The following is a 21111-nucleotide window of genomic DNA, read 5'->3' as shown; positions in this document are numbered from 1 at the left end:
ACAGTAAGATAAAATTTCTTTATTCGTGGGAGTTAATTCTTTGTCGCACCGCTAAAACGTCGAAGAAATGTATTTTGGAGCTGTTTAAACAGCGACACCAAGATTTGTCTTGAAATTCAAGTTGAAAATTGAACGCTCTCATTGTTATTATATTAATAATATTACTATTGACCTGATCGACTGGCTACTTTTATGTATTATCATAAGCCCAAAGTCCGATCACCGAGAGTTGTGTAGTACTTCTTTTTAAGTACCTGTAACAGTCGTGTGCTTGTAGGTATTGGGCTTCAATTCAAGATTTGTTTATTTTCCTGGTTTTTCTTTTGTTTTATGTTTGTTGTTACGCCTATATAGGGAAAATCGAAATAAACTTATCCCTGTAAACATCCAGCCTTTTCGTAGGCGTAGGAAATCATTTTTGCATGACATACAAAAATTGTCTTCAGTGTTCAACTCATACAGTCATATATATTTATTACTTTTACAGATTTAGAATTAATTAACTAAATACAATACTGTATACACAGACAACTTGTATTTTTATGACTTTAAATATCTGAAGTGAACGACCTTACAATATCCTCATCATCGTTGCTCGGATATAAGAGCACTCGACGACGAGCTACCGGCATTAATCATCTGCGTCGCTAGTCTGTATTCCCCGTACTCTGTAGGCCATGAGAGAATTGTATTGAAACGTTGAATAAGAAACGGATAAGATCAAATTACACGCGGGAAAATTGGATTGAGAAAAAAAACGTGAAATAAGCAACGAGAAACGTTATACACATACATATGGACTCGACACAATATGAAACATCGACTCGTGTCGGCAGAGGCATGAATATCATGGACACTGTAAGCGGAAGGTTAGACTCATTATATTTTATAAAATTTTATAATTTTTTAATTATGTTCTTCCTTTAAATTGAAACATTTTATTTGGTAATTTTATTTCTTGTAGCTTTAACATATGAGATACGGCTTTTGGCAAATTCCCGTACATATTTTCCATCCGTACCAACCAAATATAAAAAGGTTTCAACGCCAAGACAATTGGCAATGTTGCAACGTGTCGCGACTGAATACACAATATATAATGTTTATAATATTTTGTTTATGTACCGCACAAAATCAAAGTCCTAACCTAATAATATTTATGATCGTGACTATTAAATAAAACAAACAAACAATTAAGTATACATCACGTGATTTTACGCGTGACTAATCCGACGTGTCAATCACGGGCCATGACACGATTATAACTATTATTAACACATTACCATATGATGATATATGAATAGGTCGCGAACCGGTTGATACTAGTTTAATGTAGTTTGCGCGTGGTATAGTAAGGAAGACAGAAATCCAACTTCCGCGTTATTATATGTGGCCTCCATTTCTACCGTGTTAAGCCTAGTAAACCTTGAAATACGACCGTTAAGTAGTATAGTATAGTCCGAAACTGTGACCATAAACGATAGAACAACAACCAGCGCTAATATTGGGACAACATTTTGAATTTGTAGTGACCGTATACAATTAACCCTATGCCTTTGTTTATCGTTAATTTTTGAGTCTTTCAGTGGCATATTTTGAAATACAGGAGGTCCAAATGGAAAGAATTTTGTTTTTTAATAAATAATGTATTAGTAATACTTTTGTGTGTTCTCGTATTGTTATGATTTAGCAAGTAACAATTTTGCGTTCAATGCGTAGGCGAACTTTGGACGCACAATGATCTAGTCTAGTTTTCAAACGACTTTCGTTTTATCCCGGAGGAATGGTATGGTTGCATAATCATTTTCTGTTTTTGAAAACGACGTGTAACGCGAACTGTCATTTCCTATTACGTCATTCAGTGCAAAGACTGAATTGTGTTTGAGTTGGAAGAGCATTGTATATAGTAACAGAGCTATAACAGGCCTATGCTTAAGGTTAATGCGCCAATCCGAGGCTTTGTTGAATTTTGAAGCGAAATCATGAACAGCCAAATGGCTGCCGTTTACAGTTTGGAAAAAATACTATCAAACCGACGACAGTTTCTCGATTATTCAAGCTAAGCTTATGAGAAATAAATTTCAGTTAGAATATTTAGGTATATGAGTTCTGATCTATTATACAGTTGAATATATATTTGGAAAAATATTCGTTTCTGGGATTTCCCCTATTCGTTACCAATGATAAACTTTTTTCGATCGATATTATGTAAAAATTATGATGTAAAATGTTAGAGGCATAAAACTACTGGTAGTTTGTAGTTTTCGTAAAATTTTTCCACTGTGTTCTCCAGGAGTGATTTGTAATATACTTATATATAATTTTTGCTTTCATATGGGATCTATCTGCAGAAACTGCAAGTATACAAGGTATTTATCAATATTATCAATGTGTGAAAATTAAATGTGGTAGATTGTAGTGATAATTTATCACGGCGGATAAATTAGTACATTTGGCTAGTTGTGTTGCAGTAATGACCTAATATAGGTTGCTCAAAGCAGCTCGCAATTTTTCAACCGTTTATGCTTTTGCATTGGATTCTTGCCATTTCTTTGAGCAATTGTAAATATATTCCTATTATGGCTAATTCATGCGGACTAATTTGACTCGATTGGAGTTGTGTGTAGCCTGTATTCATTCTGTTGGTCATTTAGAATATGTTCAGGAATTCTCCGTAAGTTAAAACTCGATTTTATCCATACTTCTTCTATTCCTAAATTATGACTCTCCTTCGACGTATGTCATTGATTGATTAATGTAGATATATTTTTAATTAAATTGTCATCAAATTGTGGGCACAAAAAGATTAAACAGATTTTAATACATCATAAGATTCACCATATTAAATCGATTCACCGTGAGTCAAAATATTGATTAATTTTTACTTCATCAACTCCAACTTCATTTTATGAATCAATTATATTTAAATCATCACAATTCATCACTGTTCATAGCTTATCTTTAACATATACTTTACTAATTAATCACACTTGATCTTTGAACTCTGAACATGATAGTTTGAACCCGGTAGCGGATGTACAGTAGGTATTAACTTCAGAAGTAAATGTAACATTTTCATGTTAAATGAAAATTTTGTGTTTTGATAAAGTATTGATAAATCAATACTTTGATTTGAGTATTCAATTTTATCGAACTCAAAACAGTTTAAATTCATTTCAATTACAGTTATGCACTGAATTTCGAATTGCCAAAAAACAGACCTTTTCGCAATCACAACTTAGGTCGTTTATGGAACGTAGAATTACTTTATTCTATTAACATCAATATTAATGAAATTGTGTCAGTTAGTCATTGTCTGTAAAATATTGCTTTCCAACAAACACGACAAAAACTAGGTTTCATTCTATTCAAGAATTCTGTTTTCCTTCAGTTTCTTTAAGTTTTCTTTTAGTTCCAAAATGAAGTGCCCTATTTTATCCATATATAGCAATGATGAAACCTGTCCGAAGCCTGTATTCTGTTAGCTTCTTATGCTACACAACAGTTTTAGTGTAGGGATGGTTATGTGGTCCCAGTCGTAATTCTCTGTCCGTATTGGACTGTCATTTAAAGATAACAAGTTTTTTTTCAAGGCAACTTCTAAACAAGATACAATTCATATATAATCGTTTAAATTTAAACTTTTGTAATACTTTGTAATAGTTCCGACTGCATTTCCCAAAATAGAATCAATTGAAAGATTCCTCCCGACGGGACCGCGATTCTTAGTTCATACCCGCGCACATTGAATTGATTTTTGGTCATTTATTGACAGACCCATCAACAACAAAGTACGTCATTCATCTTGTTTTGTTCGCAACCCAATCACTGTCCTTTACCCCCATGATAAAACTGACCACATCATCATCTGTCATCATTTTAATGTTTCCATCATAAGCCTAATATTATTATCAATAATAATTTATATGGAATGGGAAAGAAAGATTGAAAATTTACTTCTATTTCATGGTAATTGACTTTGTTAACATAAAAATCAAGCATTATCTATTATGAATGTATTTCAAAGGAATTATCAACTTAAATCAGTATTTTGAAATTCTAAGAATTAGCTCAAAACTTTTGTGCTTGAAATAGGAGATTACAAATATACACATGCAAATGAGGGGAGAAGCCAACTATTTGGGCTCCCATTCGTTAGTGAGTATAAATAAAAAAATCCGACGTCCGGATTTTTCTAAATGTGATCAAATATTCGAATTCAAAAATAATTGAATTGAAAACAATATTGGTATACGTTAATCGTTGTGTTTGTGATATTCTTCATGTTTTACCCTCTTAATTTTAACACCAAGTGTAAATTCGCGTTTTTTTTTTTTTTTTTTTTTTTTTTTAATATTTTTTTTTTTATTTATAAAAACAGTCAATATTATCAATACTCGTCAATCTTAAAAATGTACTATCAAAAGCTATGACATTACCGACTTTTCTAACAAGTTTTCAATTCTTCCATCCTCCAAAAAGCTATTTTTCATATTTGATGCCATATTTTTCAGCATCCCTCTAATTTTACATTTAAAAATTATTCTCATAACTGATTGGAAATTATCCAAATCTTCAAATATTATTTGATTCCTGAATTCCCAAATAGCTGCCTTTCCACATGCAACTATCATAATAACTGACAGGTCACATGTATTTTGTGCAATAATAAATTCGCGTTCGCGCTTTCATGTAATTTCCACTTTTAAACTTTGTACCATAATGTGCAGTTACTTCCGCGTGAAAGCATACACAAATAATTGCACGCTAGGGATTTCAATGCAGTTGAAAAGTCGCTCTTACTTTGGGAGAAAATCTCTTTGTTCAAATAAAAAATCGATTCTAATCGGGTCTCTTGAACAAAAATCGAAAAAGCAAGTCTACTTATATAATGTATCGATAAAACAATTAACAGAAAAAAAAATTTTTGTACTGTTGGGAGAAAATTACTTTTACATCGCGAAATTTAACGTGATAATATTGATAGTGAAATTATATGGAAGCAACGCTACAAAAAAATCCTGACCAGCGTACACTATTTCTTTTGTTACAAAAATTCGCACAAAAAGGCATTTCACATGAATACTGCCTGAAATTCTGAAGAACTAATGTCAATTTAGAGTCTAAATTTTAGACAATGAAGCTATTTTAGGTGGTGATACATAACAAAATGGCGCCTAATTGCTGCAAACTTGTCTACTTGACCACCGGTCAAAGGTGGACAAGATCTGACCTGTAACAACACACCAATTAAGATCAAATAATATTTAATTAATTCTTGTTATTTCATTATTTCTCTAAATGTCTTGTAAACATATCGTGGTGAATAACAAATAGAAGATTAACACGAATAAAAAGTGTAAATATATGGAGACACGACATGAGTTTGTTTGATAGATGAGATACGATTGATTGTCTCCAAACACGGATGAGAAAGTTCGAAACGAAAGTTATAAATTTTGAGCAAATTAGTCGTTAGAAACAGATACATCATTAAAATGTTCTTGTTATTATATTAATGTAAAGTAGTAATTAGTAAATTTGGGCCTGGTGTCGTTTCACAGCCGTTGTTGTGACTGTACATATTGATACTATATACTTAAATTCAGCCTATTTATTTGTGTGAAATGGTTCTATAACCTGCTAACAGTTTTTGTATAAAATATTAGTCTGAGGGAGTAGGTTTGTTGGACGAATTTTTAGAAAGGTGTAGAAAATAAAATAGTATATTTATTGGTGGCGTGAATATATGTTTATGAATTTACTGAATTACGCATGGCTATCGGTAATTTCATTAAAAAAAAAACTCATATTTTTGTTTACTATTCTTATTTGCATAATGAATTTCTATTTTGAACGATATAAAAAAAAATATTTTGTTTAATTTTTGTCGTAAAATACAATATTATTTACGAGTGCACTGCGAAAATATGAAAATTTGTCCAAAAATAAAATCAGTTTTAATTTTCTGAATACCTGAAACCGCCTTTATTCAATTTTGATGTTAATTACTGACTTTTTATTCATAATATGGTGAATATAGTCGAGTAAAACATTTATTGTTGCAAAGTTACCAACCTATTACCATGCTACCATGTTTACTACGTTCTAACTTATTTAATTCTAGAATCGAATCGGGCGAAGGAGATGCATACGTACAAATCACCGATCCAGGAATAGAAAGAAAAGAAAAGTGCATTCACCAGGAAGATAATGACAGGTATGAATTATAAATGCAAATTGCGTTTCTCATCAAGTATTTCTCGTAACAAGATATTGAATATGGTATTTAATAAGCACGTCCACGAGATGAACGCCGTTAACTGATTTATTCTTCTATCTCGTGTGTTTAATTGCACATATAAACTTTGACTGGTCGAGGTCAGAATCGTGAATTAGCTTTAACGACTTGACCTTTGACAACCGGAAGTCGGAAACCATAATTATGAGACAGAAATTGAAACTCATTAGAACATAATGAGATTACCTGAGGTCAAGATACACATATAATGGTTATATATATCGTACCTATGGGCTGAATGGTATACTCTGGTGGGATTTCCATGTTACTCATTCCTTTTACGCTCTACAAACTGTATTTGTACTGGGTATTGCTGTGCAAATGAAAGTTAAACAACGCACTAGGAGGACGCACTATGAACTAACAATTAGACCATTCCCCATACAGACAAGGAAGATAAAAAAAAATTATCGCGCGTGTGTGCGCTTGCTAAATCGGTTTTATCATATTTGTATTTACTACATGACAGAATGAAACATACGAAATCGGATATTTCTCGCCAATAGTTCATGTTTGTATATCAATTTTTATTTTCTATCCGACGTGTCGAAAAACTGTTCGGGTCGCCGAATCCGCACATCAAATCCATGCGTGCAGAGCACTACTCTAAAATCGAATATAGAATTCATGTTATAACCAAATTATAAAATCCTTCGATTTGCCGTCTTGCTCATATACTATTCTTTGTTTACATTCAAAATGGGTTGTCTATGAGCCCGTTTGGAATGATTGGTATGAAACTTTTTTTGTTCTTAACTATAGCTTGACTCATGTGCCGTTTCAGCAGGAAAAGCAGGTTTCGAATTTCCGATAATTACGTCAAATATGAATATATTTTACAAAATACCACTTTGTTATTCATCTAATATCATTTCTTTCCACATTCTATTGATTTCCATGGTGTACTCTGGACTTACAATTAAAGTTGTTTTCTCAAAAAACAATACGTAAGTTACTTGAGTCACATGACGCGTAGAACGTTCCGCGTCTTTGGTACACGCACGTGCGTAAGACATGAAATAATCTTGTTTTGATTTTTTTTTTTTGAAATTCGAACCCATAATGTAGCTCAGAATTTGGTACATAAAGTAGCACAATCTTACTTTTTACTTCATTAGGCATATAAAGTAGATAGGAGATAATGCGTTTTAGAAATAGTGTAGCATAATCCTAGCAGATACAGAATAACGAGGAATTTATCGATTATGTAGCATCAGTGAGACTAGAACTCTATCAGTACTAGCAGATAACCCCAACTTCCTTATAACCCCAAATTTGCTATAACTCTGCTTCACATCTACATCTACGTGACTACGTGACGTGACCACTTTTTTTTTTTTCTTAGTAATAATGCAGTGATCATGACTTGTACAAGCATCGATAGTTGTAGAAGTAAAGAAGAAAGTCTTCCTCCATATAGAAGCAATGAATATACCAATGAAATTATGCGTCATTCTTCGAACCGATTACTACACAGAAAAAAGAAATGCAGGTTTTTATTTTTCTCACTTCAAATATTTAAATATATTTTCGCCTGCCCTTTAAATTTTTAATATCAGTGACGCCACAGTAGAAAATATGACGTCATTAAACTGTGATATTACAATACCGCTTGTAGTCTCCTACCCCACCCAAATGTTCATTTGAGGGATTCATTATAATCAAATCCATGCGCACTGGTTCAAAATTTGAGAAACATAAGTCTCCATTTTACAAGATTATGTTATAACTACCTTATGTGGCATGTTAATTCGTCGCACTATGATATCCTTGTACCGTATTCATCTCTTTATCATATTTCTTGCAATTATGTGGGATGCTAATATTAAAATGAGATTGACCTGATATGCTACAGCAAATATTATAATATATTATTATATTATGTTACATTTGTTTGAATTTTTATTTTATACATATTATATAAAATATCCACAGGTATGTGTTTTCCTATGATAAGCAGGTGTCAGTGATACAATATTCTTTATACAGATTGGTTTATTTAAAATGTACAAGTACATGGGTTTTCGTGAAAATCTGCGGTACGGTTTCTCTGAATCTCATTTTAGCTTTACAGCTTGTTGATTTCTGCGGCTGATCTATTCCGATCATTCTCTTTCTGTGTGCATGCATTGGAAAATTGCGGCTTCATTTTTACACGCCTAGCGCGAATTATTCAACGGCGTTCACCTCGTATATAATTGTAATCAATAAGATACCGTTTGGTCTTCTTCGTCTTCCCCATTTTAACGTTTTATAAACTAAATGCGTATTTTGCAACAAACAGTCAGCCTTCTTTGAATAAAAAGATTGCGGTTGTGGCTTTATCGAAGCTCTAGCAATTACCCCCTTTATTGGGTCATATGTGTAACATACTGTCTTCCGTGGAATATAAATTGTCTCCATATATTGACATATTACAGACAGTAAACCTAAATATATTTTTATTATTGGACACGGATTGTAAACCATTTTGTTATTATGTTGTTCTTGTTGTTTATTGATGGTATTTTCTTCTTGTTGTTATGAAAAAGTCGCTTTTCTCATCAACTATTGGACGAATTGCTTTGAATTTGAATTTTTAGTGGTATTTTTCTATAGAAGGCCATTAACTTTATTCCTATAAAAAATTTCTGTGGGCACTATGCTCATATACTATGGGATTCGTTTTTGTGTGCGATGACGCCATCAAAAGTTGCGCACTTTCTGGCGGTTCCACCTTCGCGCTAGTCATGAAGATGTATCCCTTTTAATCGTCTGTTATATTTTATAAAGTCTCATCAGTTCCTCATTGCTACATAGGCTACAGTGGTAGAGTTCACTAAGTCCGCTGACCTTTCCGAACAAATGCTATAAATACAATATCATTAATTATCATTTATAATTGTGCAGGTCAAAAGGCAAATCAGTAATTAATAAACGATTTAATCACCCGTCAAATTAAAGCATGATTGATTGTGTAACCAGCTGTTCAGTTTATCTACCAAGGCTTGTTTTTAAACTATATGCTGCCTGCCCCAGGTCGTGGAATACTATGCGTTCATTTTGATGACGTCACTAATAGTGACGTGTAAATAAACGTGTGATGTCATTTTAGGTTCATCAAGAAATCAGGGCACTGTAACGTCAGCCATGCACATCTTAGCGACAAACCACAACGTTTTATGGCAGATATTTTTACAACATGTGTGGACCTGAGATGGCGTTGGAATTTACTTCTATTTAGCACTGCATTTATCATAAGGTGAGTTTAATTGGCGGGTACACTTTTAGAATTGGGGGGAAATGGCGGACAAAAAGAGTGCGATGCTATGCGTACTAATAATTATTATTAAAAGTTGACGTACATCGCGCGCAAAATTTACGAATACCCATTTCTTATTTCCCTAAGGCAGTAAGGTAAATTACTTTACGTGCGTTTGACGTAAATCATGCTGAAAAACAACATGTAAACATGAGAAAGTAAGAAATTAGAAATATTTTTGGCGCTTCGGTAAGTTGTCTTACATCTATCCGCTTAAATATTCGGTTCATAATTATCATAATTATGGTGGTAAACCAGCGACAATACGTATTATTGTAATTTTGCCAATATCCATTTAATGATGTTTAGAAACTGTTTAATATTTCATACGAGCATTCGGAAACTTTGACCCGGAAAATTGTGTGGTTTAAGTAAGTGCAGCAATTTCATGGTTAAACTGAAAAACAGTCGAAATCAATGTAATTTCGGTGTTATTGTATTTTAACTGAGAGATAGACCTCTACAGCGCATGAACAAAGTATTTAAAAATCGCAATGATTGCAATGAATAATAAATAGACTTGGCATACTCGTTTTGCATATCTATTCAAAAGTTTCTCAACGGAAAGCCGCGGGGTTTGGAGTGTACCCACTCCGAAACTATGGGACTGATTGCCCGGCCCCATGGCTTTAGACAATTCCATTCATCCTCCTAATTTACATTTAAACGCAAGTATATTTGATCGATTTTTCTGCAGAAAATAATACGCATTCCTCCGCTAACTAAACAAAAATATATCGATATTACATTTTAATGACTGTTAGTTCCGACGCTCGTAATATTTTAAAGTAAGGTAAATTGGTTTTTACAAAATGAACAAAGTTTTATTTGTTTGATTTTTGCTGGAGTATCTTTATGAATTGTTAATCAAGTGGAATGGAAATCTTCCACAATTGAAATGTTAACGAAAAACAGGATCATTATATTTCGCCTAATAACTTCTAAAAAGGAGACATTTTTAAACACTTAGATATTTAAATTTCTGTTTGTATACGATTGTACCAAAAATTTCAATAATCTTCTTTGCACGAAAGTTATGTTCTTGCTAGAATATGTTCTAAATGACATGAGTTCTGTTTTTGTGTCACTCCGTAAATCATCCCCATTGCGGCATACATCATCCCCATAGCGCCGAAATTCTTTGGGATTCAAGTTGTTATTTTCATATACGAAAGAAACTTTACTGTGCTATCTAAAAATAACCTCTAACCCTCACACTATATTTCACACTTTGAACAAATGTAAATAACAAAACGCACTAAAATTATTGTAATTTTATACAGTGTACTATTTTTGAATGTTCATTTTAATTCCAGCTGGCTGTTTTTTGGACTCCTATACTGGTTGATAGCGCACGTACATGGAGATTTTGTAGAAGGCGGAAATGAGACAGCTTGCATTAACAATCTTGAAGCCAGTGCTCCTTTTACATCTGCATTTCTTTTTTCACTGGAAACTCAGACCACTATTGGTAAGCATGTTTTGAATTTTTTGTTGTTTATTGTAATTGCTGAACAACGAAGACCAAGTATTATTCACTGTATGAACTGCAAATATGAATCTTTTCCATTTGATTCGAGAGTCTTGCTGCACACTAACACAACTGTATTTATGTAACCTCTGACCTCAACACATCTGTGTTAGTGGGAATCAAGACCCTTGAATTAAATAGAAAAGTCAGTTTCATTCTTGCTACATCATCCTTGCGTTATAAGTATACGGATCCACCTGCGCGAAGGCATAGAGCAAGGAAAGGTAGTTAGTTTCACGTAACCCCAACTGTTCGAAATGGCAATAATTACTCCGGTTATACATTTTAAAACTCACTCTTGGTGTGGGCCCCTTCCAAAGATTAACCCCTTCCAAAGATTAACCCTTCCAAAGATAAAAAAGCCAACAAACGAAAGCACAGAGAACCGTCATGTGTCTCACCAGAGGGGCAAGGTCCCAGTTTAAAAAAACTGGTCTAAGTTATTTTGATAAGTGCTTAAATACCACATTTTCCACAAATCGATTTTAAGTGCATTGCCTCATAGGCGAAAAAATCTCGGCTTCGAATCTCATAACTAGCAAGGTGTAACAAACGCACCATTTCCCCCCTAAAATGACGGTAAATTTACCAAACCTTTTTTATAGTGTGGGAAACTGGGGAAATTTCATTGCTTGTGCTTCACTCACGTAACAATGGATTACTTATACAGAGAATTGTTCTGAGTGAAGGAGGCGTAAAAATATTTTCTTACATTTCCTTCCTTAAATATAGTTCTGTTCTTTTCCAGGTTACGGACTCAGGGTGGTGACAGAAGAATGTGCGTCAGCTATAATTATTGTTGTTTTACAATCAGTATTCGGATGCGTTATCGATGCTTTTATGATTGGTTTAATAATGGCCAAAATTTCACGGTACTATATTATTTTATAACATTATTATTCTTGTATATGTAAAATTTGAAAGACAGTATGAAAAAAATATGATTGTATTCAAGACCCTATCATTTAATTGTTAGACAATGCCGGTGAAACGCTTTTAACCATTATTCTTTTTATACAATTTTAAAAAAAATTTCTTTGCAGACCGAAAAAGCGAGCCGAAACATTACTTTTTAGTAAGAAAGCGTGCGTTAATGTTCGAGACGGACAAATGTGTCTCATGGTTCGTGTCGGGAACTTGAGGAAAAGTCATTTGGTGGAAGCAACTATAAGGTAAATACATCAATTATCCTCGTCTTAAGTATAATTTCTAATTTTTGCCGTTGACTATGTGAAACAAATAATCAATGGTTTTTAAATCCATGCACACAGAAAGAGCTTCACCCTCGAATAAATGGGGTATACAAGGCTATTCCACGTAGATACCGGTCTTTGCAATATATCATTGTCTTATGTATCAGTGTCTGCTTTATCGGAACGTTAACGTGTCAGAACGCCACTGACTGAGCTCTGTGAAAATACAACGTACGCCATTTTGTTTTACTATTGTGACGTCATGTTTTTTTACAGGATGCAATATATCTACTCTCGAACAACACTCGAAGGTGAATTTATACCATTGGAACAAATAGATCTCCATCTTGATTTGAAAAACGATTCCGACAGACTATTTCTCGTAACTCCTCAAACTATTTGCCACCCTATTGATGCCGATAGCCCACTGTACAATATGAACAAAGAATCGTTAAAAGACGCTGATTTTGAGGTGAGATACGATTGATTTGGTTACTAGTGGACAAGAAGTGAATCTATTCGTCGTTTTTTGCCTTTTTTCTCTGTACCTAATAGACCAATCGATGGATAGAAGGCTATTATTTTATTTTTTAAATTCTCACTTACTCCTATAATAGGACCCGATATTTCACTTGAATCGTTTTGTTTTATTATCGTTTCGTTTTATTTTAAAGGGGAACACTTTTTCAGATAGGCATACATGACCCACTTCGTTATGCTTTCCAACCGATCTTTTAAAGGAACTCGGTGCTCCAAGGCTTTACCGTATCGGTAACAATGAAACATCTTCAAGTCCACATATAGTCCACTGTTTTCTTTAATCATTATGATTTTCAATTTTGCGGTCACAATTTTAGGTTCAAACCTGCCAGGTCAGCAGTATGGTCCCGGAAGCAGGAAGTAATCATGATCTCTCATGACTTACAAACTATCCCTAGTACCACGGAACGTCGCTAAATACCGCTTAAATAAATATCGTTATTTTCCACAGATCATACTTATTTTGGAAGGGATGGTAGAAGCCACCGGAATGACAACACAAGCTCGTGCATCTTACTTACCAGGAGAAATGCTTTGGGGACATCGATTTGAAAATGTTATCACATTTACTCAATCAAACGGTTACAACGTAAATTTCAAGAAGTTTGATAATGTGAGTTTTTTTACTTCTGATTTCTTATGTGAATCTATTATTTCATTCAATTTGTTGAAATGCATTTTACATTTTGACAGACTACAAAATAGAAGTGATAGACGCGCGTTTCAAATTATGGACCTGTAAATCAAAATAGGAAACGTAATTCAATCAGAAATTCCCCAGGGTAAACTTCATTTACCGTCGTAATTGTAGCTTTTGCATTATGCAAGCACCTTTATGAAGTGATGTTTAGAAAGAATTTGTTTTACGCAAGGCACACACCCAAGAGGGGTGTGTATATTTAGCTCGGAGTTGCTTACGCACTTCGAACTTTACAAAATTCCAATGGTTTTATTCTCACTTTCACATTTGCATTGGATTTGCTTTTGTGATAGTCATACATGGTTCCGAATATTAAAGATGTTATATTCAGATCCGATAGCTAACGCTTCATCCAGTTGGTATCTGTCGAATTATTGTCAATTACCACAAATGAGGTATAATAATCATTAATCCCTAATATTAGATACTCTCGCGTGACCCATGCATATCTATACCCGAAAATTAGTTTAAATAGCAGAGGGTGTCAAAATGATTAAATTCCAGTCAAAACAAAAATCGTCAATCGTTGGCATGCGATCACGCCACCATCGGGCAAAGGTCGAACAATGACGCTATAACGTACCAAAGAACTAAAGTAGAATATCGGTCAGAGACCGAGGACTTATCGATCAAAAGTTAGGGGATTCCCCAAAACAGCGCTCTTACTCCATAGTGACACATTGTGTCCCATCACCATAATAAAATAATAACACGCTAATTATACGACATAATTCGCCCAAAATCAATAGGCTTCTGGTCCGATATATGATGAATGCACATGAAAAATCTGGAGCAGATTCAATCTCGTTTTCGTGAGATATCGCGTGTATCTAACAGACAAACAGACATACAGCCAGACAAACAGACAAATACCTATCAACATACTTACCGATTAAAATCGATAAGTAAAAATACTTATCAACATACTTACCGATTAAAATCGATAAGTAATGAGCTTTAAAGACAGAAAACGGCGCAGATATTACATCCATGATGTAGTTTTTGATAATAGGCCCGAGTATAAATATGGTTTGACCATATTGATTCTGATTTGAACGGGTCTTCTCTGTTAGTGTATATATCATCTACCAATTTTGAACTTGCAAATGAACTCTTTGTTCTTATTTTCTGACTTCATATTACAGACGTACGAAACAGTGGGGACACCCACATGCAGCCCAGCAGAATTAATGATCCCCAGACTCATGATACCAAATGGATCAACAGAAGATACAAAAATACGGAGTGCAACGAGTTCTATGTAAGTCAGAGTGTATAACATATGTACATATAAAAATACAGGGCCGACATGAGCCCACTGCAACGAATGCGGCCTCCTTGGCTCCTGCGATAGTTTTAAGTATAAATTATTGGGTTTGCCCATTAATTATCATAAATACAAGAAGTGATGCTCGAATGTATGGTCACCACAGACGGAACGAAGTAGTACGTTGTGTAATCTGTCACAGTAAACTACCGGTACGGCAGTCTTCACGACTAACGCGAAAGCGTAACCGCCAAAAGGTGCGCAATTTTTGACGTCATTAGAACCATTTTCGAATGTTACAAACCGGCCTATTTGCAAGCGTAGGGCTATTTCGCAACTGACCCGCTAATTAAAGGCGTTTTTGAACATATATGTTTTAAATTCAAACCAAACCTTAACTCACACAACAAATTAAAAAAACAGCATTTTCATGCGCAAGATTAATATGTACGTAAAATGATATTTTAGCAAACGCATACGCGAGGACCACAGCATATCAGATGGTAGAGATTCCGGCTATACCCCTGTCGAAGAAGAAGATCGTCCATCAACTGAGAGCACCAAAACACTGAGCAGTATTTCCAGTACTGGAAGCAGATTCTCTATGACCTCTGACCCGAAACATAAGGTGTGGTCAAGAAGGAAAAAGGATGATGCAAGTACAGAGGTAAATTATAAGACATATATATTTAAGTCTTTTTCCGTTCATTTGTATAACAAACAGGAAAACGCTGGGAAATCCGAATTAAAACCTATTATTTGTAAAAAAAAAACGATAACGACTCACGACATTTTGGTTCAGCTCTAAGTAAAGCACAATCTAAGGCAATTGATAGCTTGAGTACCTCGTTTTACGACTTTGAGGTACTTAATAGGAAAAAGTTAGAACATACCGGTAGTCTGAGACGATCAAAGACGTATGAGAAGGCCAGATTTCAACTTTATCCTAAATTGTATTATTCTAAATTTCCACAAATTGTTCTTTTTTATGTTTGGTAACTATGTTGTGTCGTTTTAGAACAAAGTGGAAGATTCTGTGTTTCTACCAACAAGCGATGACGATGTCACTGAAAAGCAGATAAACCAAACACAAAACGAGAAAAATATTACCATGACCAATTCGTCACAGATTTTAACAGAAAAGAACGTAGCAAACGGTGTACTTGCTTCTAACCACATCACCCCAGAAGTAGCTACGGTGAAGGAAAATAGAGTTGATGAACAAAACGTCATAGCACCAAAGACTGTGTTCCAAGTAGTACCGGTAAAAGAGTCCGATGAAACAGCGCTGTTGCTTGATAGCCTACCTGCCTGCAAGGCGACTCCAGTTATTCAAGTTTTGGATGAGCAACCGCGGATTACTGACTCCCCGGTGTAAATTAAGCGAGAAAACTCACCGAGTGCCAAATAGATTGTAAGTATGAGGGCACACCACTAAGTTGAAGACAGAAAAAGCGCGGAAAGCTCTAGTGCGCCGCAAGTGATCTTTGAATACCGAGGTGCTGTCAACACTCGAACGTCGATGCAACATATTTTATTAATCAACTATCAACAGACCTCAAATTTCACTAAATTTGTGATAATTACGTCACTGTGAGATGATATAACAAGAAAACTGTCGAATTAATGATCGAAAACTGTAAAATAGGCTTCCGTGATTTTACAACAAGATAATAACCGAGTTTAGAAGTAGTCACTGTGTGTAAGTCGATCACCAGAAAACGTACACGAAGAAGAAGGAAAAAAGTTTATGGTCTGGAACGTTCTCTATCAAATATGTGCCAAAGTCCTTTTTTCTCGTATATCAACAAATTGGTGCAAATACGTGAACGAATGTCACTGCAGCACACTTCGAAGGAGATGCATGAAGTATAGCACACATTAATTTTACTTTTTATTATTTTGTTATGTCCTTCTGTTAGCGGTGACGAAATATTCCTATATCGCCCAAACGTGAGGGTTATTCAAATTTCGATCAAATTGTTTATTTATCAAGAATATAGGTGCCTTAAATTTTGCGATATTTCATCGATTTTTATTATTCTATCTTTTTTTTCTTAGAATATTTCTGAAAATTATGTTAGTGATTATTTATTATTAATATTTTACTGAAATATGTGTGTTTTATGCCATGAAGTTTCAACACTTATTTTATGATATACAAACTATATCAGACTATATGGATTTCAGTCACAGAATATTTTCTCCGTTATGTTTTCGAAAGCCGAGTTTTTCAGACCAATATACGCTCTGTTGGGGACACGCAACCAGGGATTGGTTAGAATCCCTAACGGCCGAATTGAGTCGAGTCAATCACTGCATGTAGTCTCACTGTTGATTGGTTGATAGACGATTTCGAGTTCGATTCGATTCAGATAACTCAGCCAATGGTTGTTGTCTCCCCAAAACTACATATAAACCTGAAGCAATTCGGGTTCGTCTATGAATCGGTCGTGCTTTATCGTCAGAAAGTCGTGTTAGTGAAAGTCTAGTGAAATGAGTAGAAACTTCATCTTTGCTTTGGGTTAATATATTGTTATGTTCGTTCATTGTCAAGCAAATTTTCGCATTGCAAAAATTACTGTTTGGATTGTAACGAACACGCCTGCGACTGCACTTTAAACTTCCTTATTATATTATTCTTACGTTTGGGTTTAGATCGAATCTTGGAATAAACTATGATCGCTTGTCTTAATTTTCTCTTTTTAAATGATTCATTTGTACCGTGTATCACGTGCTAAATTTCATTGATCGCGTTTTAATTTATTTTTCTTTTATTTAGTTTTATTCTAAAGCAAATAAGAAGCAAATTTTATTTGCCGGTGTTTACAATAAAAATATTATTTTAAGAATATATTTGATTTTGGTTTTTGAATACGATTACGTCATCATGGTTGCTGGAGAAATTCCGAATAGATAATTTTTTTCCGGGAAGTTTAGACTACTTTTTCAAACTTAATTATCTTATTTATTACTGGATAAACAAAGGGTCTACTGCATCACAAAAACTGATTACTAATCAAAATTATCAGAATAATAATCACAATAGTTGAGCAGAAAATAGTTATCAGAGTTCGGATAATTAATGGTATATATATTTAATTAGACCAAATATAATTACTTTTGTATTAATTGGAAAAACTGAAAATTCTCCTCCTTCTGCTATTACTTTATTATAAAAACGAAACTGAAAATATTGTTTTATTATAACACTCAGCACTAGATACAGCACTAAGATCGGACTATAATTGATTGCTAATAAAATCCCAATGGAACTGCTTCAGAGATCAATCAAGCTAGATTGTAAAGCCAAATGTTCGTATATTGCGTAGTTGTACGATCGAATCCAAATAACGGGATACACCTAAAACCTTAACGCGAGTATATGTGACAAAGACAAGCAACGCTTGATCGATGATGGCAAATTCGTCATCAACTTTTTGGAATGGAACCAAATGACAACCAAGGCATGCGTGCAAATGTAGGTTATGTGGGTGCAAATGCCCATGGTTGCAAATGTCCACGGGTGAAAGTATAGACTATAAAATTCTTCTAAAACGTGGTTTAAAATAAAAGCAGTTCACACTAGCACATCCGTTTATTTATTCATGGCAAGAGCTTAGTATAGTGTTTCTCAACTGAGAAGAATTAACATTTGGAACCAATGACTTAGTGAACTTAGCTGATGTTATCTGCCAGATATTGCGTATAAGGGCCTATCTGCGTGTAGCTAAGACTATGCCAATATTTAAAATCCTAAGTTCATCCACAAACAGAATTTAATTACGAAATGCTGATATTCGAAACACATTCGATATATGTATATTTATATATATCTTTTTTTTTAATATTTTCAATATATATATATTTATATATCTTTTGTAGCAAATATGAAGATTACTTTAGCGTTTAGCGTTGTTATTTTCCTACAGTTAGCCAGCTGTCACATGCCAACAGTGTATGAATTCTGCTCGCATGTTGTAGCAAATGGGGACACGAGTCAGCTGACTTGTGATTCCAGCCAATGTCAAGGCAGACCTGGTAAACGCGGATCACAAGGACCAAGAGGATTAACAGGAGCAAAAGGTCAAAAAGGCGAACAAGGAACTGCCGAGAATCTGGAAGACAGAATTAGAGAACTTGAAAGTAAAAAATTATCATGCTCATTTATTAAGCTCCATGGTTTTGTATATCTCTATTGATAACTCCAAAACAAAGATTTAGTAGCAACGCCCAATTTGTATTAAGCGACTACTTTTCAGTATATATATTAGTTGGATGGAAACATGATATATGCATCGCTAGCACTAAGATGCAATCTACGGAAGAGACCGATTCTCAATAGTCCTTGAGTAAACGAAATTGTTTAAGCGAGTTTAAATGAGGGTGCAGAATTCGGTTTCTTTTGAATACTGTAATGGGGCTAAAATTCAATCATGAAAACCAGATGTCTGTGGACACTGACTTGGTATTGAAAAACATGGTATTGACCATCAGTGAAAATTCCCCAACTTTTATTTTAAGTCGCAAATAATGGGACATGTTTAACATCATGTCGCGTGATACTCGTATACTATTATGTACTAATGTTTGACTCCAGTTAACAATTTTAGGTTCGCTTGCAAAGACAAGTCGGATTATTGAGGCTTTACCAAAGAGTAAGTATTAAGAAAATATTTTTTATATTTTTTACTGGATGGAAAAAATAAACTTGACTATGAGCTATACTTTCTTAGTTCATATCTGCTCAAAACTAACTGATATAAATCTCACTACAGGTGCATATTGTTTCATGGGAATGAGAAGCAGAGATATACCAGACTCAGCTATTACAGCTTCATCGGTATACGACGGAAATCATAATGCGTATGATGGAAGGCTTGATAACAGAAAAAAAACAGGAGATGTAGCAGCATGGACGGTCCGGCATAGTTAGTCATAACATATTTTGAAACATTCAATATCAATTAAATAGAATGTGACAATTCAATTATAGGCTACTTCGAATTTTGATAGATTCATAAAAAATTATTGCCAATGATAAATTTAATTTATGTACCGCCAGATCGAAAGGGCGAATGGCTTCAAGTAGACTTCGGAAGACCGAAACTAGTTGGTGGAATAATTACCCAAGGAAGACTGTATGCTAGGGCATGGGTAACGTCTTTCGCGATTTCTTGTGGTCTCAGCACTAGTTCTCTGACTACCATCCAAGAGCATGGAGCACAAAAGGTAGTTGATTAATCATTTTTCACGCTTGAGTTCTGTACATTGTTGTTGGTTTGTGACTGAAAATGCGTCAAAACTGTTTCTGAAAACAATGTGCAAATGGCATTTTAGGAAAAACAAACGCGAGAGTAATTTTTGCGACAGAAAAAATGATGATAATAATTCACAGTTACAAAATGTATTTTAGAATATCTTTTATATTTTTCTGTAAGAACTTAAACATGAAATCACAGTCAACCACTACCGTGATAGGGTGAACAATGTATTAATATACCCCATCGCATGCACAGATTAATGGATTAACTACTTTCAATTCAAAGAGAGAAGAAAGACCTAAAACTTACTTTATGTACCCTATGCCGATATTATAATCTGAACAATATTTTTACTGAACACAATCGTGTTATGCTTTGTGCCAATTGATATATATATATTGTATATTCTTAGCAGTTATCCAACGATATCGACATTAGGTTTTTTTTTTTATTCAGATATTTACAGGTAACTCTGACATGGAAACCAAAAAGATCAACATGTTTCCAAAACCAATCACTTGTCGATATATTCGGGTTCACCCTGAAACTTGGCAGGGTCACATCTGTATGAGGGTCGAATTTATCAAGGGAATGTGCTATGATTTGTACACATAATGTGGAAATAACGATTGAATATGTTATTACTCCATTCGACGTATATTATAACAAACATTTTTCCTATTATCAGCATCTATAAATGAGTGATACTCTGATTTAGGCTGCCTTCTAATGACAATTGTAAATTTACTTCTAATAATTCAATATTTTTTAAAACTCACAAAATTTATTCTCGTCTTATTATTACCAAGAAAAAATTTGATTCGCCAAAACGGCACACTACAATTCACACTGTCTATTGATATATTGTAATTTAGTTTTTGTAAATCTGATTCGGATTTCGAGATATTTGTATGTATTTTTATCAGGTGACAGGACAAAAGTGTACTATATTTATCTATTATTATCAATTATTTTTAATTTATCATTCCCAGAATGCGAAAGATTGCAGTGATT

General features: G+C 34.1%; 2 protein-coding genes across 4 annotated transcripts; both read left to right on the top strand.

Annotated features, from left to right (window-relative positions):
- Positions 1–492: 492 nt before the first annotated feature.
- Positions 493–17687, top strand: LOC120337456 (inward rectifier potassium channel 2-like). Of its 3 annotated transcripts, none has more exons than XM_039405216.2 (12): positions 493–869; positions 6128–6220; positions 7647–7793; positions 9396–9542; positions 10919–11073; positions 11882–12005; positions 12177–12305; positions 12603–12798; positions 13318–13479; positions 14712–14827; positions 15302–15500; positions 15852–17687. In XM_039405216.2, exons 1-12 carry the CDS (start codon positions 796–798, stop codon positions 16209–16211), a joined length of 1902 nt encoding a protein of 633 aa, XP_039261150.2. In that variant the 5' UTR covers positions 493–795; the 3' UTR covers positions 16212–17687. The 3 variants fall into 3 exon arrangements, with proteins under 3 accessions (XP_039261150.2, XP_039261152.2, XP_039261153.2); XM_039405218.2 differs by lacking the exon at positions 493–869 and adding an exon at positions 2217–2369; XM_039405219.2 differs by lacking the exon at positions 493–869 and adding an exon at positions 5630–5785.
- A 710-nt stretch (positions 17688–18397) lies between these two features.
- Positions 18398–21111, top strand: LOC120333559 (lactadherin-like). The gene is made up of 5 exons (XM_078117470.1): positions 18398–18979; positions 19447–19491; positions 19612–19764; positions 19899–20065; positions 20554–21111. Exons 1-5 carry the CDS (start codon positions 18724–18726, stop codon positions 20710–20712), a joined length of 780 nt encoding a protein of 259 aa, XP_077973596.1. The 5' UTR covers positions 18398–18723; the 3' UTR covers positions 20713–21111.

The sequence above is a fragment of the Styela clava genome, chromosome 10, assembly GCF_964204865.1.
Source record: "Styela clava chromosome 10, kaStyClav1.hap1.2, whole genome shotgun sequence".
Lineage (NCBI taxonomy): Eukaryota > Metazoa > Chordata > Ascidiacea > Stolidobranchia > Styelidae > Styela > Styela clava.
The sequence above is the reverse complement of the archived record's forward strand: the minus strand, read 5'-3'. Positions and strand labels throughout refer to the sequence as shown.